Source organism: Triplophysa dalaica, chromosome 2 (genome assembly GCF_015846415.1).
Source record: "Triplophysa dalaica isolate WHDGS20190420 chromosome 2, ASM1584641v1, whole genome shotgun sequence".
NCBI classification, from domain to species: Eukaryota; Metazoa; Chordata; class Actinopteri; order Cypriniformes; family Nemacheilidae; genus Triplophysa; species Triplophysa dalaica.
Genome location: NC_079543.1, coordinates 14,586,285 through 14,612,765, shown reverse-complemented (window position 1 = coordinate 14,612,765; position 26,481 = coordinate 14,586,285). Strand labels below are relative to the sequence as shown.

Genomic DNA, 26,481 nt, shown 5'->3' with positions numbered 1-26,481 from the left:
AATAACCCAATTTGGGTTATTTTGGTAACCCAACATTGGGTCAAATATGGACAAACCCAGCGTTGGGTTATTTTAACCCAGCCAGTTGGGTTAAATCTTTGACCCAACATGCTGGGTTGTTTTATTTAAATCAACTTTTGCTTAAAAATTACATTGATGGTTTAAAACAAACCCGAAATGTTTAAAAATAATAATAACAAAATCACAGAGAAATACTCGAGGCATCAGTAAGAATCAATAGTTTTATTAAGGATCAAAATGCAAGACAAAAGGAATTCATAAAAACATGCAATATGTTATGCTCAATGAACAATAAAATGGCATATAAAACACTTTGATGAAATGTATGTTTATACATATTTAAAGAACATTAATTTCAATAAATTACATTAGTTTAGATTTTAACATAAACATTTAACAAGGTTATTAAAGTGGCACAAGTAAATATAAATAGTTAGACAACTTAACACTTCAAAACGCTATAAAAAGTATTTTACTAAACCCTTGTTAATAGAACCGCATTTATATGTTAAAATATAAGTCTATGCACAAGTTTTCTATAAAAAAAGAAATAAACAAGCGTTATGGATGTGAAAAAGGGACACCGTAACTTTCCTCTTCATATAAACTCACAAAACATTTTAAATAGTGTTAGTTCTTTCGGTTTCAGCACTGCTTAACCTGACATATCCACGGAGCAGTCTTACTGAAGAGGATTCTTTTCCTGGGAGTTGTAGACAACAGTGTGGTGTGCACTTTTGGAAGTGGATGTCCAGCAGGAGGGTTTCTTTATCAATTTGTTCATCTATAAAGAGACAAGAAAAGAGACAAGAGAAGAATGTAAGGAAACTGGCCAACCCAGAGCACAATGGATTATAATAAACATATAAAGAAGTACATTAACATTTTACCTAAATAATGTTTACCTTTAAGCCTGTTATGAAAACATCCACGTTCCAGTTGACATTCTCTTGAATAGAATGATCCATTAATATTAGCTGTTATTCTGCAACCTGTCAGTGGGGGAAAAAGAAGAGTGGGATCTAGTACAGAAAGCGAAATACAGTCTTAAAAAATAATATTATAAACGTTAAAACAACCCTTCACTAATTCGACACACTCGGGAATAAGTTTAAGTCTAAAAAGAGCAACAATTGTTGGTCTCATATACCCAAAATTAACTATATCGCATTGTTAACCACTAACGTTATAAGAGCCAGCGGCTATTCCCGAAGCAATGGCCGAGATAGAGCTGCTCTCCACGGAGCCACGACCGCTGACAGCCTGAAGCTCACACCTCCGACAGCGTCTTAACAAAATCTCAAAGAGGCGTTATGTTTATATATAAATCACGTATTTGAGTTCTTAACAACAACATTCTCGTCTAAAAGACTCTTTAATCTAAGTTCCGAATATACCGAATATACCGTCACCGGTATTTATAAAAAAAAATGAGCTGGATGTTTGCTTTTGACACGACGCTCTCGTGTCGACCTTAAACTAATATCAAGTTGCGTAAGTTACTGAACTAAATTCCTCACACAAGTCACACATTTCAGAGGAAATGTTCACCAAAAAGGAAGTTTAAATGATTAAAAAGCTGTAAATTAGAACAACGTGGGCATAACGTTACAGACTAGCTATCCAAAGCTAACGAAGCTAGATTGTAACGTTACTTTCAAACCTAATGTGAACAGCCGAATTTTGCATACTTTTGCATTTTTTTTTACAGTAATAGTTTTATACATTAAAAACTCGTAAAACATACCTTTTATTCTCCGAATAACAGCTTTCCGAGATGAAGTGGATCAAAATGCCCGCGAAGGTAGAGTTTGTCTGATGCGTAGAGGAGTGGGAGGGGTTTACTCTCTCAACTGTCACTCAATTGGACCAGACTGGTAACCCAGCGTTTGGGTTACTCAAAAAATGACCCAACACTAAGAAAATAACCCAACAAAATGACCCAACAGGCTCAACCCAGCTGTTGGGTTAAACAAATAACCCAGCATTTTTTAGAGTGTATGCAAAGTATAACAAAACTGTGTATACTATGCTTTTTACAAATATACACATAATTTACTTAATTATGCATAAACCATATTGCATGCTCTGCACTAGAATATTGCACATTCAAACATGTAGGTACTTTTGAATGTGATTAATATTCATGGTGGAGATAGGCTGCCTAAAAACTGTTCTATCAAAGTTATATTGAGGATGGTAAGGGGAGTGATTGATGGAGGTTCCACGTGAAGTTCACAGTCATCTTAAGGGCCATTGAGCATTTCATGACTTAGACAGCAAGCAGCCCATCCTCCGTGCACACACACAAACACACACGCACACGCCCACACACACACACACTCACACACAAAAGTTTTTTTTTAAAACGTAAAAGAAGAGAAACGCGAGATGGTCCCTAAGCTAAGCGTGAATAAGAAACTAGAAAAGCGGATGCTTCGCGTTTTTAAGGTGGAACGGATAGCGTCAATAAGAAACTGCGAATAAGAAGCTGGATTCAGCCTCGTTGTTTTAATACTCAACGCTGCAATCAAAACACGGAACATAAATCTCTTTTTATTAACGTTACTTTGAATGATCAACATATTATTCACATTATAAATTCTCCCTCAAGCATGCACACACATTCAACAGCGCATTAAATATTCTCTTTAACGTTACTTGAGTAAATGGCTCGCGAACTTTTATATCATTTACAGTTTACAATACAGTGCACTGTTATCTCAACTTTAGCAGTGAAATTTGATTGAAGTTGTTCAATTTGTCAATAATATTCTTACAGACCTGGGCCATCTTCATGTTAGCATGGTCTGATAACAGAGTTAGGACCCGAGTTGTACCGGACTAACGCAGGAATACGCACAACAATTTTAAGTTAAGATGTAACGTTATACAATGTAATAAATGAAGAATTAATTCATTAATAGAACAGTTTGACAACACGCTGTGTGACTTACCTTACTGAAGTTTATGAGGAATCTTGTTACCGCTGCGGGCTGCCTCCACTTCACTTCAGAAAACTTCGCGCGTTCGGTTACACAGATATGGCCCGCATCTGCTTAACGACTGTCGTTCTCCCCACTGAAACCGGACTCAGTCTGGATCTGTACTAATGCAGTGAAACGGATGCGACTGTAACGCGGATTTGCCGGTTTGAAAACGGATCCGGCTCGGAGTCCCCTGCTATCTGGGTAGTCTCAGTGAACCTCAAAAAGCAATGCCCACTTGTTTCCTGAAGTGTTTCTTTACAGATCACAATATATTGTCCGTTTTGTGGTGCTGCAGTGGAAAGCTGTCCTGCATTTTGCAGTGCATGTGGCCAAAGTGTAAAATTTCTGAAGAATGTTTCCAACAAAGTTCCTGATGAAAATCAACCAAGCACAAGTGAAGGTAGAAGGGAGGTTGTTACTATCGAACCCTTTATTTAGAAAAGAAGAGCTTTTAGGAGTGTTACATTACAGCATTTCATATGATTTGACTGGGCATTGTGATTAAAGCTGGAAATACAGGGAAAAGTTCATTGGATTCCTTCATGAAGTTCAGGGCTTTGAAAGAGAAGGAGAGGAAAACATTCTTTACTAAGAAATGCCAGGCATCTAAGAAGGATAAGAAAACTGTAAAGGTATTCTCTTATTATGGTTTCAAGCCCGAAGGGCTCAAAACCTATTGGTTTTTTTATCAGTTTGCTATAGCTTTTTTAAAAATGTATATCATTTGACATAAGGCTCATTTGAGATGCACTTAGCATTGCCTGTAAGTCCGAGAAGAGCAGGCAGCTTCAGTAAGGTAAGAAGTCTTGTAGTCCAGTCAACAACAAATGTCAGCAAATGGCAGAGATCACATTCCTGGAATGCAATCGAAATACCACTGCTTTTACATTAAGATGATTATGTGTAGAATCCATTTCCCACAGGCATGTTTTTTCCACATATATCACGAACACTATTATAGTTCATGGACTTCTTAGGGTTAAGAAAAAACAATGACATTCTTAGCCAATCGACATTATGCATGTGGAACTATCTAACAGGTTCGGAGCAGATTTTGCTTATCTCAAATGAGTCTTTCCTGTAGCTCAGTCTGTTCTGTAGCCTTCCTGTAGCTCAGTCTTTTCTGTAGCTTTCCTGTAGCTCAGTGGTAAGAGCATTGGGTCAACAGGGTTCGATCCAAGGGGATTGCACATACCTATGTATAAATGTATAGGATAATGCAATGTAAGTCGCTTTGGATAAAAGCATGTTCCAAATGCATAAATGTAAATGAGTCTATTATTGATAAACTCCCAGTTAAGGTTAAATGTTATCTCTCAGATTAAAACTTTTATAGGGTTGCAATAAATGGTATAAAAGTTACATTTTCTTTTCTATACAGTCACTCTTACTACATTAATAAAATGTTAATGTGACAGTTTGTTTTATTTTCATATGTAGATTTATGTTGGAGTTATGGGGAGACATAATGGTGTACTAAAGCCTGTTAGAGGGAAGACCCTGCCTCTTGAGGTTCAACCTAATTGGTCTTCAGAGCAACTATTAACAGCTGGTGTAAAAAAAAGTAAAAGATTTTAATCAACACATACAAGATGGCCCCTATGTGTTGCTGTACCCCGATGGAGCAGAAGTGAAAAACATTCCAGGAACAAACATACCTTTCAGAATAGAACTGTACCATGAGGCACTAGGGAAGGCTTATCAACGAATAACTCTGTTCACATGCACAGTTCAAGACTTTTCAGTCAATGGAAAGCAAATTTTACTTTGAATAATTCCCCCCTAGACAACACATTTACAACAATATATACAGAAATCAGTTATAATCAGAGCACATTTTTTTAGAAGCACATCAGACAGGCATGATTATAACATAATGAAAATAAGTGTTTAGAGATTTTAAGACAATATGTATGCAATTCTGATGTTCGATTAAATGATTTTCCAGACCCCTCAATTTTAGACCAAGTAAGTTCAAACTTTTCAAAGGAATATGTTAACACTAAAGTAAAATGCAGGCTATATTGGCCTATAGTTGTTTTTTATTGGATTGGATTGGATTCAATTTATTGTCATTACACATATAACAAGTACAGTGTAACGAAATGGATTTAAGAAGAAGAATACAGCAAACATGAGGGAAGTGGAGAGAAAAACAGATACACATAATACACCATAGACAAGACTTGCAACAATCCATAATCCAGCTCCGGCAAGCAGCCATCTGGTCCTGCAGCCATTACGGCGCTTAACACAGACCCGCTTGCCAAGCTGGCGGGTCAAAGCTACGGAGGTTTGGAATTGGTCAGAGTCAGTGTTTGTGTGCGTGTCTGTATGAGCGATAAGGTCCAAAAGTCTGTGTGTGTGTGTATGATGGGGGAAGGAACGCAAGAGCGTCTCGCCACATTGCCCTTCAGGGTTGTTTCTCCAGTATCAGCCTCGGCCAAGGCCAATCCTGGTTCAAGGGGGGCCGAAAAGATAAGATTGCAGTTGTTTCGTCTTGAGGCGAGTAAACCGCATTCCAATTCCACGGCTACTCTCTTTGTTCTGGTCTCTAACATCATCAATTTTCCTTTCCATATCCGTGAGCTTTTTCAAGATGTAATCCATATTGCGGTTAATAGTCTCAGTCTCAGTGCTGACCGCTCTTCCCACGGCCTCCATCAAAACGGGAAGCTTTGTGAGGCTTTGGACAGCTGTTCCCGTTTTAAGAATTTTTCGATAACCCAGGGCAAAGCATAATCCAATCAGCATAATACCTGTTATCATGGTTCCGAAAAGGTAGATATCTTCAATGTCCTCCACGGAAAGAGCCGCCAGACACACGATCCGCCATCTCTCCCACGCGTCCATCGTGTAGCCAGCTGCGAACGTTCCGTCAGGGCATTCAGGTTCACCCGAACCTTTGTTTCTCGTCGAGAAAATGGTGTCAATTGCGCTAAGTGACCAGTTGATCAGATCCATAATTTCCAAGTTTCGAGAGCAGTGCAGAGAGAGTCTCTCAATCGATGAGACGAGACAAGACAGGAGACAAAGCAGGGAAGATATGGGCAAGGACGGGGAGAGTGAAAATGCGACCGCCTCCGATGAGAGCCAAACGAGAAGAAATGTTATGTTTACTAAATGAGCTAATGCTTGCTATGTTTAGTTGCTCAGCTAGTGGTAGTTGATACTGTTAATATTAATAATTATTTTTCTTTAAACTAGGAAGGAGGAGAGAACAGAACAAATATACAAAAGCACACACAGGGCCCTCAAAATTGCTACACGTGAGCTGATCGTCCGTCCAAAAATAAATTACAGGTCCTATTTAAAGTCAGTTGATGAACGTAAATTTCTCTAAATCATTTTTTACAGAAATTACACACAGTTGTATGCACCAATAGTTATTAAAAATGATTCCGAAGAGTCAGACGGGAGCAGACCTTATGTTCAAGAGGAAAGGTTGTAATTAATTCTCTACTCTTAACATCATGTTTGTATTTTTTAATTGAATTATTATTGTTTTACTTAATTTAAACCTCCTTTTGTTTTACAGCAGGGATGCATTAACTGCTGCAGACATTGTATCAGATCTCTCATCGAAGAACATAAAGACATCTTGCAGCAGATTCAACATAAATCGAGCTAATGTTTGGGATGGAGCAGCTCGTGGCTTCAAACGTGCCTCATATGACCCCTAACATGACATGCTTGTCAAATTCACAGATGATGAAGGGACAACTGAAGATGCAGTAGACACGGGTGGTCCAAAACGGGAGTTTCTAACCCTCTTAATGGACTGTTTAAGGCAGTGGTTCTCAACTCTGGCCCGCGAGATCCATTTTCCTGCAGAGTTTATCCCCAACTCTGATATAAAACACCTGAACAAGCTAATCAGCGTCTTTACAATAGATGCGTTCAACTTTATGCGGCGCTGCGCAAATCTATCATCGTATGACATTTAAGTACCGCAAAAGAGATTCAAGTGCAGATTGCGCGGTACGCATTTAAATAGGTCTTAACTGGAAAAACTATTAATTTACTACAGCTGCCTGAGAAGATGAATACTTTTTTGCTGGACGGATGATCGCAGTTTCTGTAGTTCACGGTGGTCCAGGTCCTCGCTTTCTCTCAGAGATGCTGTACAATAACCTTACTGGGAGGATTGACTTCGATGGAACAATTGAAGTTGTAACAGATGAGATCATGAAGACAGCCTTGCTCGAGGTAGTATGGACACAAAATGATAAATTATATTTATCATTTCTGTCCATTGTATGGACACAAAACCACTAAAACATTTCTCAAAATATATTTTGTGTTCCACAGAAGAAATAGTCATATACAGTTGTGTTCAAAATTATTCAACCCCCACTGAAATTGATTGTTTTGGTCGGTTTGACATTGATTATGATCATTCAGTCATCCTGCTTACAATTAAATCAAAGAGGCATGTGTAGGTCAGACAAATATAACATAACATTTATAATGAAATAACCACAAATGTCTTTTCTGAGCTCACATCATTATCAGTTTATATTCAACCCCCAAGTGACATTCAATCTTAGTACTTAGAACAACATCCTTTTACAGTTATAACAGTTTTTAAACGTGAAGCATAGCTTGACACAAGTGTCTTGCAGCAATCTACGGGTATCTTCGCCTATTCATCATGGGCAAAAGCCTCCAATTCAGTCACATTCTTAGGCTTGCGCACTGCAACTGCTTTCTTTAAGTCCCACCAGAGGTTCTCAATCGGATTTAAGTGTGGTGACTGCGATGGCCACTTCAAAATGTTCTAGCCTTTAATCTGCAACCATGCTCTAGTGGTCTTGGAGGTATGCTTGGGATCATTGTCCTGTTGAAAGGTCCAACATCTTCCAAGCCTCAGGTTTGTGACGGACTGCATCACATTGTTATCCAATATCTCCTGGTACTGAAGAGAATTCATGGTACCTTGCACACGCTGTAGCTTCCCAGTACCTGCAGAAGCAAAACAGCCCCAAAGCATGATTGACCCCCCGCCATGCTTCACAGTAGGCAAGGTGTTCTTTTCTTCATAGGCCTTGTTCTTCCTCCTCCAAACATAGCGTTGATCCATGGGCCCAAACAGTTTAATTTTGTTTCATCAGTCCACAGAACACTATCCCAAAACTTCTGTGGTTTGTCCACATGACTTTTGGCATACTGCAGTCGACTCTTCTTATTCTTTGGGGACAGCAAGGGGGTGCGCCTGGGAGTTCTGGCATGGAGGCCTTCATTACGCAGGGTGCGCCGTATTGTCTGAGCAGAAACTTCAGTACCCACATCTGACAAATCTTTTCTCAGTTCCTCAGCAGTCACACGGGGACTTTTCTCCACTCTACGCTTCAATTAGCACACAGCAGTCGAAGTCAGCATCTTCTTTCTGCCACGACCAGGTAGCGTTTCAACAGTGCCCTTTGCCTTGAATTTGCGAATGATGCTTCCTATGGTGTCTCTTGGTATGTTTAACATCTTTGCAATCTTCTTATAGCCATTGCCCTTCCTATGAAGAGTAATCACCTGTTCTCTTGTCTTCCTGGACCATTCTCTTGACCTCACCATGTTTGTAACCACACCAGTAAATGTCTAGAAGGAGCTAAGTATCACAGTCATTTTAAAGCAGCCTAATTGGTGCTTATTAGGCTTTATTGCTGCTCCCTGATATCCACAGGTGTTTTCAATACCTGATTGAAAACACTTCATTGAACCTCTGTTCTTCAGAGTGGTAGTCTTTAAGGGGTTGAATAATTATGTCAATGAAGAATTCACAAAAGAAACATTTACTACTGTATTACAAAACTAATTGATGTCATTTTAGTTGCATATGGGTCTTTAAGAAGTCCTTGTAGGATTTCATTCTGAATACAATTACAAATGTACACTAAATTCCCTAAAACCATTTACAGCATTGGGGGTTGAATAATTTTGAACACAACTGTACATATTTACAATGACATGAGGGTTAAATACATTTGTTTGGTGGAATAATCCTTTAACTCTGTTTGCCCCAGATATCAGGTGCTGCATCATTAGATGAATAACACATGCTCATTGATAAGTATTCCACCTTGCTGCAGACTGCCGGATGTTTCGAGTATCCATCAAGTGTAGAAGGCAAACAGAACATTGTAAAGGATTTCATACAGTGGTACATAAAAAACAGAAATCAGTACTCAATTCAGAGGTATGTTTGTGGTTAATTTGAGACCATATTATCACTATCTATACTGTCATAGAGACTCTGTGATGAATGCTTGTCTTCCAGATTTAGGGATGGTCTTTCGACATTGGATGTCATCAATGCCCTGGAGCAGCATCCATTTGTATTCACTCCATATATGTGCTGTGGTGTTGAGAAACTCACTCCTGAATCATTGGAGGCTATCTTTAAGGCTCAGCTCAGTGAAGTAGGTAGCACCAGGCAACAAGAAGAAACCAGAATAATTGGATATCGGAGAGACTATTTACTTGACACAGCAGGTTAAGGACTAAACATCACATTTTATTGTTGTACATGTACATAGTTCATAATGTTTAACAGATTCTAGTTTTTTAGAACAAGAAGCAGGACTCTCCCTCCAGGACATCCTGATGTTTGCTACAGGACTGGATTCACTGCCTACTTCGACAATTGTCCCTCAACCCAAACTCTGCTTTGAGAGGACCTCCAGCTATCCTATTGCTAGTACCTGTACCAACACAATCGAATTACCAATGTCCAAAAGTTATGAAGAGTTCAAAAATGCATTGGACTTTGGCATACAAAACTCACCTGTATTTGGATTGCAGTGAGTAGTAATGGTTACTGTTTTGTGTTTTTTTAATGAAAGTTTGAAAACTTATGTAAGGCAGCTGGAAAAGTGCAAAGAATTAAGGTTGTTTGTAAAGCTGGGAGAAAAAACAATCAAACACCATTTGTTTCTAGATTATGAGGAATATAACTTACTTGTTGTATAAATACCATGCACTGTGCTGTGTTTTAACTTTTCTTTTTTCCTGTTTGGCCCTGTAAAACTGCTTTGAAACAAACAACGTATCTGACTTGCAACACACACAGCTGCAGCTGTGCTCACTCATGGTGATTTTATTCATTAAACAACCAATCACAAATGTACACACCCCCATTAATCATCACGTGCCATTTCATTCATTTCATACATAAATATCCATCAATAAAAAAAAAAAAAAAACATAATGCACATTGGGAGCAACACGGTTAACAAAACAGAATACACATTGAGAGCACACGGTTAACACCCCCACTTGCTCTCACATTGTTAACGGTGTAAAACGCATCATTTTCCAAAAATCAACGAATCAAACTTCATCATCTTACACTTTGTTGCAGGCTTTGTCAACACATCTGCTACCATCTCATTAGTGGGACAATACACTAATGTAATGTCACCATTATTTACAGAAGACCTAATAAAATGGTACTTGATGTCTACATGTTTGCATCTTTGCCTGCTCACAGGGTTTTTAGCTAAGGCGATTGTACCTTGGTTATCTTCATATACTTTAGGTTGCGAATATTGACATGTATCAAGATTTTCCAACAGCTGTTTAAGGTAGAGACACTCCTGTATGGTTGTGGCTAGGGCTATATACTCTGCCTCACAGGTGGACAGTGCGACAGTTGGCTGTTTCTTTGTTTTCCATGAAATCAAAGCACCGCATTCAGTTAAACTTACACAATAGCCTGTTGTACTACGTCTGTCATTACTAGCTGCCCAGTCTGCATCACTATATGCTCTTATTCCCAGTGTCTCATTACATTTTCTGTAACACAGTTCTTTGTCAAGTGTACCTTTAAGATACCTCAGTACCTGTTTAACTGTGGACCATTGCTCAACAGTTGGTTCTGTGAAATATTGTGACAGTTTGCTTACAACAAAACTTATATCAGGTCTAGTACAGATGGTCAAATAGATGAGGCTTCCCACTGCCTCTCTATATTTTTTCACATCAATCATCTTTTCGGCATCATTATTATAGTCAAGTTTTTGTTCACAAGGAGTCGATCTGGGTTTGCAATCCTGCATGTATTTTTGTCACATATTTTGCTTGTGACATTCGCACACAGTTGTCATTCTGGTTAAAATCAACACCTAAAAAATACTTTAATTTGCCCAAGTCTTTCATTTGGAATCTTTCAGTAAGCATGTCCTTCATACGTCTAAGAACATTTTCATCACTTGGCCCAATCAACAAATCATCAACCCATATTACAATGATCACTTTTTCATTAGCTGTTTCCCATGTGTACACACAATAGTCAGCTTGATTCTGCACAAAGTGGTTTTTGATCAAGTACTCATGTAGTACCTTGTTCCAGTTTCTGCCCGATTGTTTTAACCCATACAATGACCTTTCCAATCTACAAACCAATTTTGCATTTGTGCCTGATTTTACTTCATAACCCTCCGGTTGTTCTATGTAAATTTCATGATCTTTTGGTGCGTTCAGATAGGCAGTTTTTACATCCATGTGGTGCAAAATCAAGTTTTCTTGTACTGCTTTTTGTATAATCACTCGGATAATACATATTATATCACTATATTATCACTATTACTTTCAAACTTTTTAGTGTTACAACTGTAAATGGTAAAAATGCCTGCCTCACACAACAGGTGTGTCTGAGTTCATGCAGCCTATTGTATGAGTTGATATGACGATATGTCTGCGCAGCACTGCACTAAGTCAAACATACCTATTGATGATGTAAATTATAGTTCCATATATATTTATATATACATATATATATTTATATATAATCATACCGTGCTCTGACAAAATTTGGACATTAGAACCTCAAGAGCCACAAAAGGCAATAGCAGTCCCAAGTTCGTTTCCACAAAAGGGACAAAACATGGCAGCCTTTAAGACAATGATAAAAAATGATCAATCCAATTACAAGAACGGATAGTGACGAATAGTTTATGCAACAATTTTGGTAATATGCATGTATATACGTAATTGTAACACTAACATTAAAAGCACTTCAAAATGTCCCATAAGTGCCACGGCCCATTGAACAGTACTGTGAGATATGTCAAATTCATGGGTCCATTACCTAAAAATGCTATAGTAAAAATGTCTGTTGTTTGGCTAGATGGTAGTCAAGGATACTGGGTATAACCTCTATGTAGAATTTTCATCACACCCTTAAAGGTTTTCAAGATGTAGCACCTCAAAATGTCCCATAAGTGCGAAGGCCCATTGAAAAGTACTGTGAGATATGCCAAGTTCAGGGGTCCATAACTTAAAAATGCTACAGTAAAAATGTCTGTTTTCTTGCATGACGATAGACATCAAAACAAGGTATAACCTAGCTTTGGAACTTTGAACGCACCATCAAAGACATACTTGTACAAAAACACAGTTCTGACAATAGACATTTTCTGTACATACAACAAGTGACAAAGTTTACATAAATCTATATACATGTAACTACATAGTAGAAATATAATGTGTGTATAACGCTCTGGCTAAGACCAACAGGTGTATAATAAATTGTATAAGAGCAATGGATCAGAATTTTTTTTGAAAAAAATAAATATAGAATAAAAATAAAATATATCAATGATGAAAATAATTAATTAACATAAGAGGTAAGAGAGACAGTTAATAATAGATATGCAAAGTATGACAAAACTGTGTATACTATGCTTTTTACAAATATACACGTAATTGACTTAATTATGCATAAACCGTATTGCATGCTCTGCACTAGAATATTGCACTTTCAAACATGTATGTACTATTGGATGTGATTAATATTATTGATGGAGATAGGCTGCCTAAAAACTGTTCTATCAAAGTAATATTGGGCATGGTAAGGGAAGTGGGTGATGGAGGTTCCACGTGAAGTTCACTGTCATCTCAAGGGGCATTCAGCATGTTTTGACTCAGACAGCAAGCAGCAGCCCATCCTCTGTGCTCTCTCACACACACGCACGCACGCACGCACGGACGCACATACAGACACGCCCACAGACACACACACACGCACAGACAAACGCCCGGACACACACACACAGAGACACGCCAACAGACACACAAAGTTTTTAAAAAAACGTAAAAGAAGAGAAAGGTGAGATGGTCCCTAAGCGTGAATAAGTAACTGGAAAAGCGGATGCTTCACGTTTTTAAGGTGGAACGGATAGCGTCAATAAGAAACTGCGAAAAAGCAGCTGGATTCAGCCTGATGGATTTAGCCCTATTCATGGAGGAGAGCGGGGACAAAACCCAGATAGCACACGTACGTTTGGCCGACGACGGCCTAAAAGCAGGACGTCGGGCCCCCTACCAAACACATCGAATAAATATCGGCCAGGCATAGGCGGATAATTCAGTCAGTTAGAGCTCTAACCAGCTCTCCGTTACATCGGCTTTGGGTCGCCTCATTACCGCAAGCCGATGCCACGCTTATCTATTTGTGCATGAACATTCATCTTTTTGCAACCCAGCATGCCCTCGATTCTTCTTAAATTCACTAAAAACAAATTAATTTTCTTTCAATAAAGCTGCATTTTCTCTGTATTTGCTCGAGAACCTCCATTTTGCATCTTCTTTCTTACTCTCCTGCCCGATCTCCCTTACATATTACGTTGTCTTATAAATATTTAACATATAATTTGCATACTGAGCATAAGCCTAAACTAGTATCTATTATGTTCAGGATATCTTTGATCTAAAAAGTTACTAGTATGTACTGAATAAGTACTAGTATCTAATGATTAAGTACTAGTATCTATCTAATTTTAGGTACTAGTATGTAATGAATAAGTACTAGTATCTAATGATTAAGTAGTAGTATCTATTGAATAAGTACTAGTATCTAATAAATAAGCACTAGTATCTAATTTTAGGTACTAGTATGTAATGAATAAGTACTAGTATCTAATGATTAAGTACTAGTATCTATTAAATAAGTACTAGTATCTAATAAATAAGCACTAGTATCTAATTTGTAGGTACTAGTATTTAATGAATAAGTACTAGTATCTAATGGAATAGGTACTAGTGACTAAACAATAAGTACTAGTAGCCTAAAAATAGATACTAGTAAACCTCAAGGGTTAAATGACAAAATGGCTTGCCATAGACAGAAAGAAATAAAACGTATCTTTAAAATGCAAATGATTTAAGATCACAAATACTTTAGATTTTAAGAAACAATAAAACAGCAATAAAATTGATTAAAAAAATGTGAGTGTATATAGAAAAAGAATAAGAGCAAAATAAAATCAATTAGAAATAGAAGTGCAGTTGATGTTAACCAGCACAGTGCTCAGGTTGTGAATGCACAGCTAAACAAGTGTGTTTTTAACCTGGATTTAAAAGTAGCTACTGTTGATGAACATCTGATGTCTTCTGGAAGCAGATTCCAGCTACGGCGTAATGGCTAAACGCTGACTCGCCCTGTTTTGAATGAATCCCTTGTTATCTCTAACTGACTTGATCCTGACGATCTGAGAAGTCTGTTTGGTTTATATTCAATTAGCATATTTGAGATGTATTTAGGTCCTACACCATTGAGTGATTAATAGACAGTTAATAATACTTTGAAGTTGATTATAAAAGTAACTGGTAACCAGTGTCCTGAGGATTGTAGTGATATGCTCAGATTTTTTGGTTATGGTCAGAATCCTGGCAGCAGCGTTCTGTATGAGCTGCAGCTCTCTGATGGTCTTTTTGGGAAGACCTGTAAGGAGTCCATTACAGTAATCCACCCTGCTGGTGATGAAAGCATGGACTAGTTTCTCTAAATCTTGGCTTGAGACAAAACATCTGATTCTGGCTATGTTTCTGAGATGGTAGTACGCTGATTTGCTTATTGCTTTGACATGACTGCTGAAAACTAAGGTCAGACTCCAAAATGACCCCAAGATTTTTTACCTTGCTTTGTGTCTTTAGACCTCTTAAGTAAAGTTATGTGTTTACCTTGTTAGTTTCATCCTTGTTACCAAAAACAATGACTTCAGTTTTATTTTTATTTAACTGAAGGAAGTTTTGACACATCCAGCTGTTAATTTCATCAATGCACTGGCAAAGAGAGTCAATAGGCCTGTAGTCATTGGGTGAGAGGGTTAGGTAGATCTGAGTGTCATCTGCATAGCTGTGGTAGGCAATTTGGTACTTTTTCATTATATCGCCAAGTGGGAGCATATACTAATTGAAGAGGAGCGGAGCAAGAATTGAGCCCTGTGGAACACAACAAGTCATGGGTGTCCAGTCAGATTTATGGTTGCCTATGTTCACATAGTAACCTCTCCCTTTAAGGTATGACCCATATTTAGTTAAAATCAACGAGTGTTCAAATTCCACGAGAACACAAGGATGTCCTTTGCGTTCTTGGAATTGAGAAACGGCCAAGGTCAAATCAAGACAGAAGAACAGAAATGGAAAAACTACAACTAAAAGTCCATGACTGTGACACTTGTCTAATCCAGTTAAATTTTCATTAGCATTTAGGTTTACATGCTGAATTTTGAATGTATGGGTGAATAAAGTAGATTTAAAGGAGAGGTGTGATACCATGAACAACTCCCTATTCAAGACAGTAATTGATTCTTTACAAAGGCAGACATTGCTTCACACTAAGAATCATATGACCCAAACTATTTGACCCGAGAACAAACCTTGAAAAGCACATGTAGGATTACTAACAGAATTCACATTCTGTTCTAGAATTAGCTTCTTATATCATAACTTTGAATCATGACAAAAATAAAACAAAATACGACAAATCATACAGGCTAACAATTTCTGTACACAGTAAAATCTTATAAAGTGAAAACCACCTGTAATATTCAAGATTTGAAACACTCCTATCATTCTCATGAAAATGTTGATGTTTTTCATGGAGCATCACTATATACTTATGTGAGGAGATGGAAAAACCAGTTATGAATGCCAGAAGCAACTTAATATACAGTGCCAAAAGAAACTCAAACACAGGACTATTATTTCAGTACTATCAGAGGTTAGTCATAAGACTGTGTGACTGAGAATTATCAAAAGTGAGAGTAAACAAATTTATATTATTTATACGTTTATGGAAAGCACGCATATCACGATATTGAAAATTGTTCATATTAATTCTTGTAAATTATTATGACCTTATATTAGGTGTATGTGATAAACGTTTAAGCTCTTGACAGCATGATGAGCTAAGATCACAGGACATGTGGTTTACACATACTGCATTTTATTACATCCATAGTTAATGGTTTGGTAGCGATCTGAAAGAGTTTGTTGTCATGAAACATTACACAAAATTCCTGAAACAGTTGTGCTTACAGTTTATTACCGATTTGTGGCAATGCAGTTACAGTTTATGTGTATATTTCAGAATTCAACCATGATGAGATGCTGGAGATATGGGGTCATGCAGAAGGGTCAGTGATATATAAATCAGTTGCTTGTGTTAAGTACATTTCCTATATCAATCATATTTATATGCAGAATACAGACACAGCAACAACACATCAGAATTATAACTTTTGTGTTAAACTGTCTCTTACAGTTTTCATTTAAATCATTGCTTTACATGACAAAAAATTACAGTTTTACCTATCCATGTGAAATGCCACTACAATGGAATAAGAAAGCACGGTGTCCTAGTATAAGTGTCAGGATGAGCATAAGTAACGTTTAATCCTTTATAAACAAACTGCATGTGGGAACTGTTACTTCTCCATCAAACAGAACCCAGATTCAAGCTTTAAAGTCCTCAAATATGAACAAAGAGTTAACTCACATGGGTTAACATGTGACAGTGTAGGGTTTAACATTTTGACCTTTTAAAATTGTGAGAAATTGTTGTGGGCAGGGCTTGAGTCAGCAGCGAATGGTTGAACAGAATCTCTCCCCCCTCGGTGTTAAATGGGCAGCATTCCACAATATTACAGCACGCCTTCTTTCCCGAAATAACCTTCGCTGGGACATGGTTGCTATAAAGTTGGAATGGAATACACAATACCCGGACTTATTGCCCTTTTATTCTGAGCATAGCTTTAGGCTACTAAATGGCGGCGGAGGTTTTGATAGATACTAATGGGAAATCTACAAGGGTAAGTCCAGTTTTCAAATGTATTATTATTATTATTACAGTCAGGTGTGTCTATTTGACGTTACCTGAATTTAATTTTGAAGGCTTTACTCTGAATGTGTTAAACAAGCAATATTGTTTTTACAATTATGTTTTAAAATTGTACATTTTAAATAACTAAATTATTTTAAATTGTGTTTTGTTATAAAACTGAAATTCAATGGTTGATAATACCTTATTGAACAGCACAAAATCACTGTGTGCCAAAATTAATAATCTAACTGCACATTGCGACCGCTAACAATTGCCCTAAAATAAATCTCCTCCTTAAATAAAAATATCTTAAATATTTTTATTAGTAGTTTTGTACTGTATAATTCTTTTGCATGCCTTTCTTTATTCGGTGAGCAAAACTAAACTCTTCCTGCTTGCAGTGAGTTGTGGATATGATCAGCTGTTTCAGTGTGCATGGATTTGCGTTAAAATTTTACACAGTAGACCGCCCGGGCACTTTAAGAATACACATTTCAACCCTTACAGAAAAGACACATAAAATTCACATGTTTAAAAAACACAAGTGATCATTTGTGATCAATTTGTGTTTATGGAAAACCTTAATGTGAATCCCATGTGACTTCCCAAGTGAAACCCATGGAATCACATGAAAAATCCCATGGGATCACATGTGCACCATGGGGTGACATGTCTGAACATGTGATCATGTCCCAAAAACACACATTTGATTTGCACATGTGAAATTTGGGTGTCTTTTCTGCAAGGGAACACCTTATAATTTCAAATACCAATTTGGACCTCTTACCCTCAGGAGCAGTCTACATCTGTAGAGGTTCATTTCCATTCACTGTTAATGGTCAATAATGTACATCTTTGTTTGCAACATAGTTATATAGCTGCTGTTAATATTAAAATCTGTTTAGCATCATGCTGTTGATTAGTAGCTGAAGTAGCTTGTAGGAAGGGTGACTTATGTTATTTCCAATGTTTTATGGAAGAGGAAAATAGTCCTAATTGTTTTCCAGATAATGTAATAATGTTAAGGCATGGTCCTATAGTGTATAAATTGGGATTAAGGAAGAATTATGATTCAGGCCCTGTAAATCTAAGCGATTTCTTTGTTCTGTATCTCATCACAGAATTGTACGCCATTTTTAAATTGTTCGTTTATTAGCTGATTTTCAAGAATATTTATCAACATCTTGGTTTGCAATGGATTGTTCTGTTCTTAAAAGCAATAATCCAGTTTAAGCATAATGATATGCATGAAATGATTTTTTCTTTAAGATTGATGGTTCAACTCCCATGTTTGGCAGGTGTTGAATGGGTTTGGATTTATGTGCACGTGCATGGCAATAATTCCAGATTCAGTGAACACTCATGCCAGATCTAGTCCTGTACACTTCCACACTAATGCAGTCATGTGCTGGATGGATAAACAACATCAAAGTCTAATACTTCAGTCCAAGTTAACAGTTTAAAACGAATATTATATTAAAACTTTGTGCTGCAGCAATTCATACTGTTAGTAAACTTCTCTGTTTGTAGGCTAACTGTAATGGTGAATAAAACTTATCGTAAAGTGCATTGTTCAATGTAATGTTTCTGTTATCTACCCTGTCAGTGTTGCAAAGTACTCAGTGAAATACATTGAAATGCATAATAAGGACCTTATGTTCTATTGAAAATACAAAGCTGCTACTTAAGCCTGTTTGAATTTGAACAAAGATAATCCTATTGTTGATACAACTAGATATTTCATATGAATGAACCTTTAACTTACACATACTTAGAAACAAAATGACGATAAAAGCGTCTGCAAGATGCAGAAATATAAATGTAATGTTTACTGTGCAAACAGTAAAGTGAACGGAGGCTTATTATTAAAGGGATTGTTCTCCAAAAACATTTGGCAATTTTTAAATAGTTGTCTTGTTTTTTTCCCTGACAGTTGCAATATATAGTGCATGTCTCTTCTCAAACTAAAAATAAGCGTAAAGTTCACCCAACAATAAAAATTCTACCATATTGTGTCATCATCATGCCATTAAAATCTGTATATTTCACAAAAGAAAATATTTTAAGGAAGGTCACAGTGGTTTTTTGTCCATACAATTGCAGTCACTTGGATCCAATATTGTTTAAAATTCTTCAAAATATCTTCTTCTCTGTTCTGTAGAAGAAAGTTATATTCTTGGAATGACATTTGGGTGAACTATCCAATTCAAGGAAATTTCTTCATCGTTTACTGACCCTTATGCTTTTACAAACCCAAACCTCCCTACTTTCTTTTTCCTGTTGATTAAATAAGAACATTACATTTAGTGGACTCTTATATCCAAAGTGACTTACAAAGAGATCAGGGAGCAATGAGCGATATGTCATACAGGAGCAATAATACAATAGGTGCCAATACAAAGTTACTGGTTTCAACAAAAGCTAGACCCACTACCTGTTGAGAGAAAGAGAGAGGGTTAGTGTATTTTTTTCATTTGTCTGTCAAGTATTCACAGAAGAGATGGGTTTTAAGTAGTTTTTTTAATGTTGTGAGAGATGTGGTTGAACGGACCGAGTTAGGATGAATGTTCCACCAGGAAGGAGTTGTGAATGAGAATGAGCGGGAAAGCAATTTAGTGCCCTTATGGGAAGGCAATAAAAGACGCCGCTGGTTTGCTGAATGCAGTGATCTTGATGGAGTGTAGGAGGGTGTGAAAGTATGCCAGTGATAGTGCTGTACAGTGCCTTGTAAAGGTTTTCAAACTGTTACATTTTATTTACATTTTGTTATGGTGTTGTCTTATGTTATATTACTTTAAATGGCATTTCTTTAAAATTAGTCTAGACTCTATACATCAAAATTACATAAAAAAACTAAAATATGTACACTGCGTAACTATTCAAAGCGCCTTTTCAGCCCCAAATGTTTTGGGGTGTGATGTGACAAGCTTTACACATCTGCATTTGCCAATTTTCTCAAAGATTAATCAAAAAATTATTTACAAGACAGATCATCCTCCATGCCATGCAGATTTTTTTTGATGGATGCAAATTGTATAATATCAAAGGTACACATTTCTAGTAATTGTGCGGTTCATTTTCATATTGAAATTTCAGAAAGTTTTAAAATAATCTTCCTCTCCCAAAATTTTGTCACTGCCGAAACACATTTTGTTATAAAAGGTTTATAGGCTACATATTAAGATTTTGTTTAAATCTACTTTTTAAACATATTTTTTGCTATTTCAAAAAATAAATTCACATTAAATTCAATAACAGTTACTTCCTTTGTAAAAGGAATAAAATTGACTATACTGATTTCAAAGTTAAGGATTCCTCAGTTTATATTTACATTGAACCAAACACTATCAAAACATTTTAGTTGATAATGTAATATACTTTATTTTTGACAAAACATCCCATGTTTCGGTCGGGACACACACATTTTCAGTAGCGATGGTAATGTTTTGGTCACAATCACATTATTTATTTTGCAGAGCTGAATCAGACTTTCAACATTTCAACATTTTATGTTAATACAAATAACTAACTATGTTGCGCATACACAGCCAGCACATTTAGCAGAAACACATCTGAATTATTACTGATATTATAAATATAAATATTGTTGTGGTATTCAATGATGATAGAAGTATTTTAGTAAGCAACTAAGATTTGAATACTTGAATGCTTTTTATACTTTTTTTTTAATGTGGGACAGCAGTTTGCAAGAATCTTGTAGAATGGCCCATATAAATTTGCAAAGTTGTCACAAATATTTTTTTTGTTTGACTGATTTTTTGTCACTTGTGTCTACAGCACCTTACCTTATCCCTGTTAGCTGTAGCGTTGCTCTCCTCATTCGGCAGCTCACTGCTCTATGGTTATAATCTGGCAGTTGTTAATTCTCCTGCAGAGGTAAGTGATTGAAAAACGACACACAAAATGTCACATTGTGTCTCCAGTGTATTCATTTTAATTCGCACAAACTGATATTTTTAATTGTTCTGGTTCTTCACTTAGTTCATTAAGGACTTTTATAACCAAACCATTGTGAGGCGGTATGGGTCAGGAGTGGATGAAGAAAATCTCACGCTTCTATATTCAGTCACTGTGTCTATATTTGCCATTGGAGGCTTGGTGGGCTCTCTCACAGTAGGAATGCAAGTTACGAGATTTGGAAGGTAGAAAATGTAGCTTCAATTCCTGGAGATTTTACACTTTTTTAACCATTTTTTGTGATTTTCTGTTTTCTTGGGAAGGTGGACTGTAGTCTTTATACTTGTTATACGTGTTCCTATCATTTGACTTATTTTACCTTTAATCTGTGCTCAAATTTGTTGGTACCCTTACAGCTCATTGAAAAAATGCTTCATTCCTCCCGATAAGTGATGAAATTAAAAGCTATTGTATCATGTATACTTGCATGCCTTTGGTATGTCATAGAATTAAGCAAAGAAGCTGTGGATTATAAACACCTTATTAGAACAATACAGCAATTTGTACAAACCCCACACACAAACATCCTCAATTTGCAAAAGTTTTACCATGTTCTCATTCAGAAAACACACAATATAATTGAAGTGTTAAGATGTAAACTCAAATAGCACACATTTATCCATCAGTAAACATTCAGTGGCAAAACTGATGACACACCAATCCGTATCTCAGGAAACTATCAATGGGAGCTCAGGTAATTGTGCATCCTAGAATCCTCTACTGGGCTTTATACTACTTACTGTAAACATACAGTATGATTCAGGTACACCCTTTATATGAGAGAAATTTCACTTTTAGGTATCCAGTAAACTGTAGCACGTGTACACCTTTTTTACCTGTTCTGTATTTTTGGAGAAAATACGGAATACTTTTACGAACGGTGCCAAAGGTGCAGAGGATGCAATATTTTTTTACAGTGCCTCCTATTGACAAATCGCTTCACTGTATTGTTTCCTTTATCTTCTCTGTAAGTCGCCTGAATGTCTCAATGTAAATATAATTTGTGCATTTGTGCACTGTATTATATTACATGACCTGTTCATATTGTTCTTTGGTTTTTGAACTTTTGTTGTCTTGTAGGATCATCTTCATCTACTTCAAAGAGGTGTCATTTTTTTTCCCTAAAGCTAATTCTTGCATTTTGCTCTATCTGCACTCTTTTATGTTGTATATTCTAAAATAACAATAAGCTGTCAAAATATTCTTGAATCCAAATAAGAGCTTATAGTAACAGTGTTTTGATATGATCTCAGCAGTGTCTAATACAATGTTGCAGAGTGGGTGATTTTGAGGGCTTGTGTGTCATGTCTGCACAAAACGATTGGTTTTATAGCAGGTTTAAATGGTTTTGAGAAGAGAGCTTCATTTTGACCTGAAAATAGGATGTCTGGGGAATTAGGTGAGATGCTATGGATTTGTGTTTACTGTTTTGAGAATACGAGGCATCATTTCAAGAAAAGTGTTTAGGCAATCGAGAAAAACTGTAAGAAGTTTAAGTTCCATGGAATTGTAGCCAACCTTCCTGGTCAAGGCAGCAAGCGGAAAATCGACTCCAGATTGAGCTGAATGATAGTGAGTATGGTGGAAGAGAACCAAGGATAACTGCCAAAGAGATACAAGCTGAACTCCAAGGTGAAGGTACGTCAGTTTCTGATCGCACCATCCGTCGCTTTTTGAGCATGGAAGAAGACCCTGGGAGCTCCACTTTTGAAAGTAACAAAGCCAGACAAAAACTAGAATTTTGCATACTGTTTTGCACTATTCGCCTGGCCGGGGGGGCTGCTTTAGAATTCAGACGTTTTACATAAGTAATATTGTATATAGGAATTTATAGTCCATTTAATATTTGACCTTGGGTTCTCTCTGCTTTATCTCAAATGTGTGCTTTCACTGTGTATGTGTACGAGTGTGTTTGCGTGTGTGCGTCTATGTCGATGTTTGTAAGTATGTATGCATATTGTGTGTGTGGAGCATTTGTATGTTTGTCTTTTGTGTTTTCACCTTTTTCTTGTTTTTACAGGTGTATGAATTTAGTTGTTTTACTTGTAGTCAATGTCAAGTTTATTTATATAGCGCTTTTCACAATATGTATTGTTTCAAAGCAGCTTTACAGGGGCATACAGGAAAAACAGAAAAGTTAAAACACAGCACAGTGCATGGTATTTATACAACGAGTAAGATCATTCTAATAAGTAATATCTAATTTCTAATTAAATAAATAAATGAATGAATGAATGCAGTCTCCCGGTGAGCAGGCTAACACTGCCCTGCTGTGCCGAGGAACCTAAACTCCAATGATTGATTAATGGAGAAAAAAACCTCGGGAGAAACCAGGCTCAACCGGGAGGATCCCCACTGACGTGTCATAACTGCACTCAAACTTGTGACATGTGATTTTAGTTTAGCATTTAATACCAAATATTGGAACTTCAGCATTAATAAGACAAATAGTCCGTCTTTGCTCTTGGTTGGGGATGTAGTGGTCTGAGCTGGGATGGTCCGATGGTCCTTTTTCTCTTGGCTGGTGGTGGAATTGCCTTAGATGGAGCTGGGATGGTCAGTCAGTCTGCAGCTGTAGCTGGCGTAATCTCAAATTGGGGATGGGCATCTGTCGGTCGTCTGGACATGGTGGAACTTCTTCCTACCTCGGGATGGGCATCCCGAGGCAGAGGCGGAAAGAGAATAAAGAGAATAATTAGCGTAGCTGCTGTTCATTAACTATGCATTAAGTGAAAGCTTGGCTGAAAAGATGTGTCTTTAATCTAGATTTAAATTGGGAGAGTTTGTCTGACCCTCGAATAGTATCAGGAAGGCTATTCCAGAGTTTAGGTGCTACGTATGAGAAAGCTCGTCCCCCTTTGGTGGATTTTGTTATTCTAGGTGTTATCAAAAGTCCTAAGTTTTGAGATCTTAGAGAGCGTGATGGGTTGTAACGTGATAAAAGCTCGATTAAGTAAGTAGGTGCTAAACAGTTCAGGGCTTTGTAAGTAATTAAAAGAATTTTAAAATCAATACAATACTTAATGGGTAGCCAGTGAAGCGATGATAAAACTGGGATTATCTGGGGTTAAACTGATCGTATTTTCTTGATCTAGTAAGAACTCTGGCAGCTGCATTCTGAACTAACTGTAGTTTGTTTATCGATGATACAGGACAACCACTAAGTAGAGCATTACAATAGTCAAGCCGTGAGGTCACAAATGCATGAATAAGCTTTTCTGCGTGTGCAACACACAAACTATTTCGTAATTTGGCAACATTTCTAAGGTGGAAGAAGGCTGTTTTTTTATATTTGAGATGTGATTTTTAAATGACAGGTTGCCGTCTAATATAACGCCTAGGTCTTTAACTGTATTTGTTGGAGTAAACAGTGCAGCTTTCAATTTGCAGGCTGTAATCGGAGATATTATGTTTACTTGATTTTGGTGCTATAAGTAATATTTCTGTTTTGCTAGAGTTTAAAAGGAGGAAATTACTAGTCATCCAATGTTTTATGTCCTCGATGCACTCTGCCAGTTTGGATAGCTTAAAGGAATCATCTTGTCTTGATGAGATATATAGCCGAGTATCATCTGCATAACAGTGGAAGCTAATTCCATGTTTCTAATAATGTTGCCGAGGGGCAGCATGTATATCGAGAAAAGCAAGGGTCCTAAAACCGATCCCTGAGGTAATCCATAATTTACTTGCGTAAGATTTGACGTATGGACGTATTGATATCTGTCTGTTAAGTAAGATCTGAACCATTGCAGTGCCTGTCCCTGAATACAGATATAATTGTGTAAACGATCTAGTAGTATTTTATGGTCTACAGTATCGAAAGCAGCACTAAGGTCAAGCAGGACTAAGATTGATATGTTACCTTTATCTGAAGCAATAAGGAGGTCATTTGTAATTCTAACGAGCGCAGTTTCATTGCTATGATATGGTCTAAAGCCAGACTGAAACTTTTCGTTTCTGTCATTATTTTGTAGGAAGGTACACAGTTGAGTTGACACTACTTTTTCTAGTATTTTAGACAAGTACGGGAGATTTGAAATCGGTCTATAGCTTCAAAGTTCATTGGGGTCTAAGTTTGGTTTTTTGATTAGAGGCTTAATTACAGCCATCTTAAAGGGCCCTGGGACATGTCCTAGATTAATTGAGGAGTTGATTATGTTACAAATGGGCTCAATTACAGCAGGAAGTAACTCTTTTAATAAAGTAGTTGGAATGGGGTCTAATAAGCATGTCTTTGGTTTGGATGTGGCAATAATTTTAATTAAATCGTCCTGACTTACAGGAGAAAAACACTGTAGCTTTTCTTTTTGGGTGATGGTCGATACTAATTCTTCAGACACACTTGGAGGTTTGGTTTTAGCTATGTTGTCTCGTATTATTTCGATTTTCTCAGTAAAAAACTTCATGAATTCATTGCTAACAAGGTGTGGCGGAATACCCAGGTCAGGTGGAGTCTGTTTGTTTGTTAGTTTAGCAATTGTACTAAATAAAAACATTGGATTGTTTTTGTTATTTTCTATGAGGTTACGGAAGTGCTCGGCTTTTGCTGCTTTTAGTGCCTTTTTGTAACAGCTTGCACTCTCTTTTCATGCAATTTTAAAGACCTCTAATTGGGTTTGTTTCCATTTTCGCTCCAGTTTACGCGTTTCTCTTTTTAGGGCGCGAGTGGTGTTATTATACCATGGTGCTATGATCTTTCCATTAATCCTTTTTGACTTCATAGGTATGACCGCTTCTAATGCATTGGAGAAAATGGTGCCCATGTCATGTTATAGAGCGATTCTATATTAGTTGGAAAGGTTATTAGAGGAGTCAGATCTGGCAAGATCTTTACGAAACTATCTTTAGTAGTTGAGGTGATTGTTCTACCCTGTCAATAACGAGATATACAACTGATTTCTGCAGTGTGCAGTGTACATGTTATAAGATGGTGATCGGAAACACCGTCGCTTTGAGGTATAATATCGATATTGGTTAGATCGGCTCTGTGAGATATAATGAAGTCTAGGGTATGATTAAGGCGATGAGTAGGTCTATTGATGTATTGTGTTACACCACAAGAGTCTAGTAGTTCTTTAAACGCCACAGCTAATGGATCGTTAGCAATATCTACGTGGATATTAAAATCTCCAACAATCAGTACTTTATCGACGTTAACCAATAGATCCGATAAGAAGTCTGTGAACTCTATCAGAAAATTAGTGTAAGGCCCAGGGGGTCTATACACAGTAAACAATGTAAGAGAGATCAATGGTTTTTTACTTTTATTTGGAACAGTTATGTTCAACGCAAGCACTTCAAATGATTTAAATGTATGCATTGTTCTCCGAGTAACGGTAAGAAAGTCTCTAAAGATTGTTGCGACACCACCACCTCGACCAACCGGACGTGGCT

The 26,481-nt window shown here is 37.0% G+C and overlaps 2 protein-coding genes across 6 annotated transcripts in view; one reads left to right on the top strand and one right to left on the bottom strand.

The window, feature by feature from the left end:
* Nucleotides 1–228: 228 nt before the first annotated feature.
* LOC130438694 (piggyBac transposable element-derived protein 4-like) overlaps nucleotides 229–26,481 on the bottom strand; it is a 198,625-nt gene continuing 172,372 nt past the window's right edge. For all 4 annotated transcript variants that reach the window (XM_056770795.1, XM_056770803.1, XM_056770777.1 and 1 more), the window contains exons 4-5: nucleotides 927–1,013; nucleotides 229–805 (exon numbers count right to left, since the gene is read on the bottom strand). The gene's annotated coding sequence lies outside the window, so the exon portion shown is untranslated. The remainder of the gene's footprint in view (nucleotides 806–926; nucleotides 1,014–26,481) is intronic.
* slc2a15b (solute carrier family 2 member 15b) overlaps nucleotides 16,960–26,481 on the top strand; it is a 64,175-nt gene continuing 54,653 nt past the window's right edge. Inside the window, exons 1-3 of one of the 2 annotated variants that reach the window (XM_056770849.1) lie at nucleotides 16,960–17,098; nucleotides 20,908–21,006; nucleotides 21,112–21,272. In XM_056770849.1, the coding sequence (XP_056626827.1) occupies nucleotides 17,054–17,098; nucleotides 20,908–21,006; nucleotides 21,112–21,272 (305 nt within the window). In that variant the 5' untranslated portion in view covers nucleotides 16,960–17,053. The remainder of the gene's footprint in view (nucleotides 17,099–20,907; nucleotides 21,007–21,111; nucleotides 21,273–26,481) is intronic. The other variant, XM_056770856.1, reaches the window with a different exon arrangement.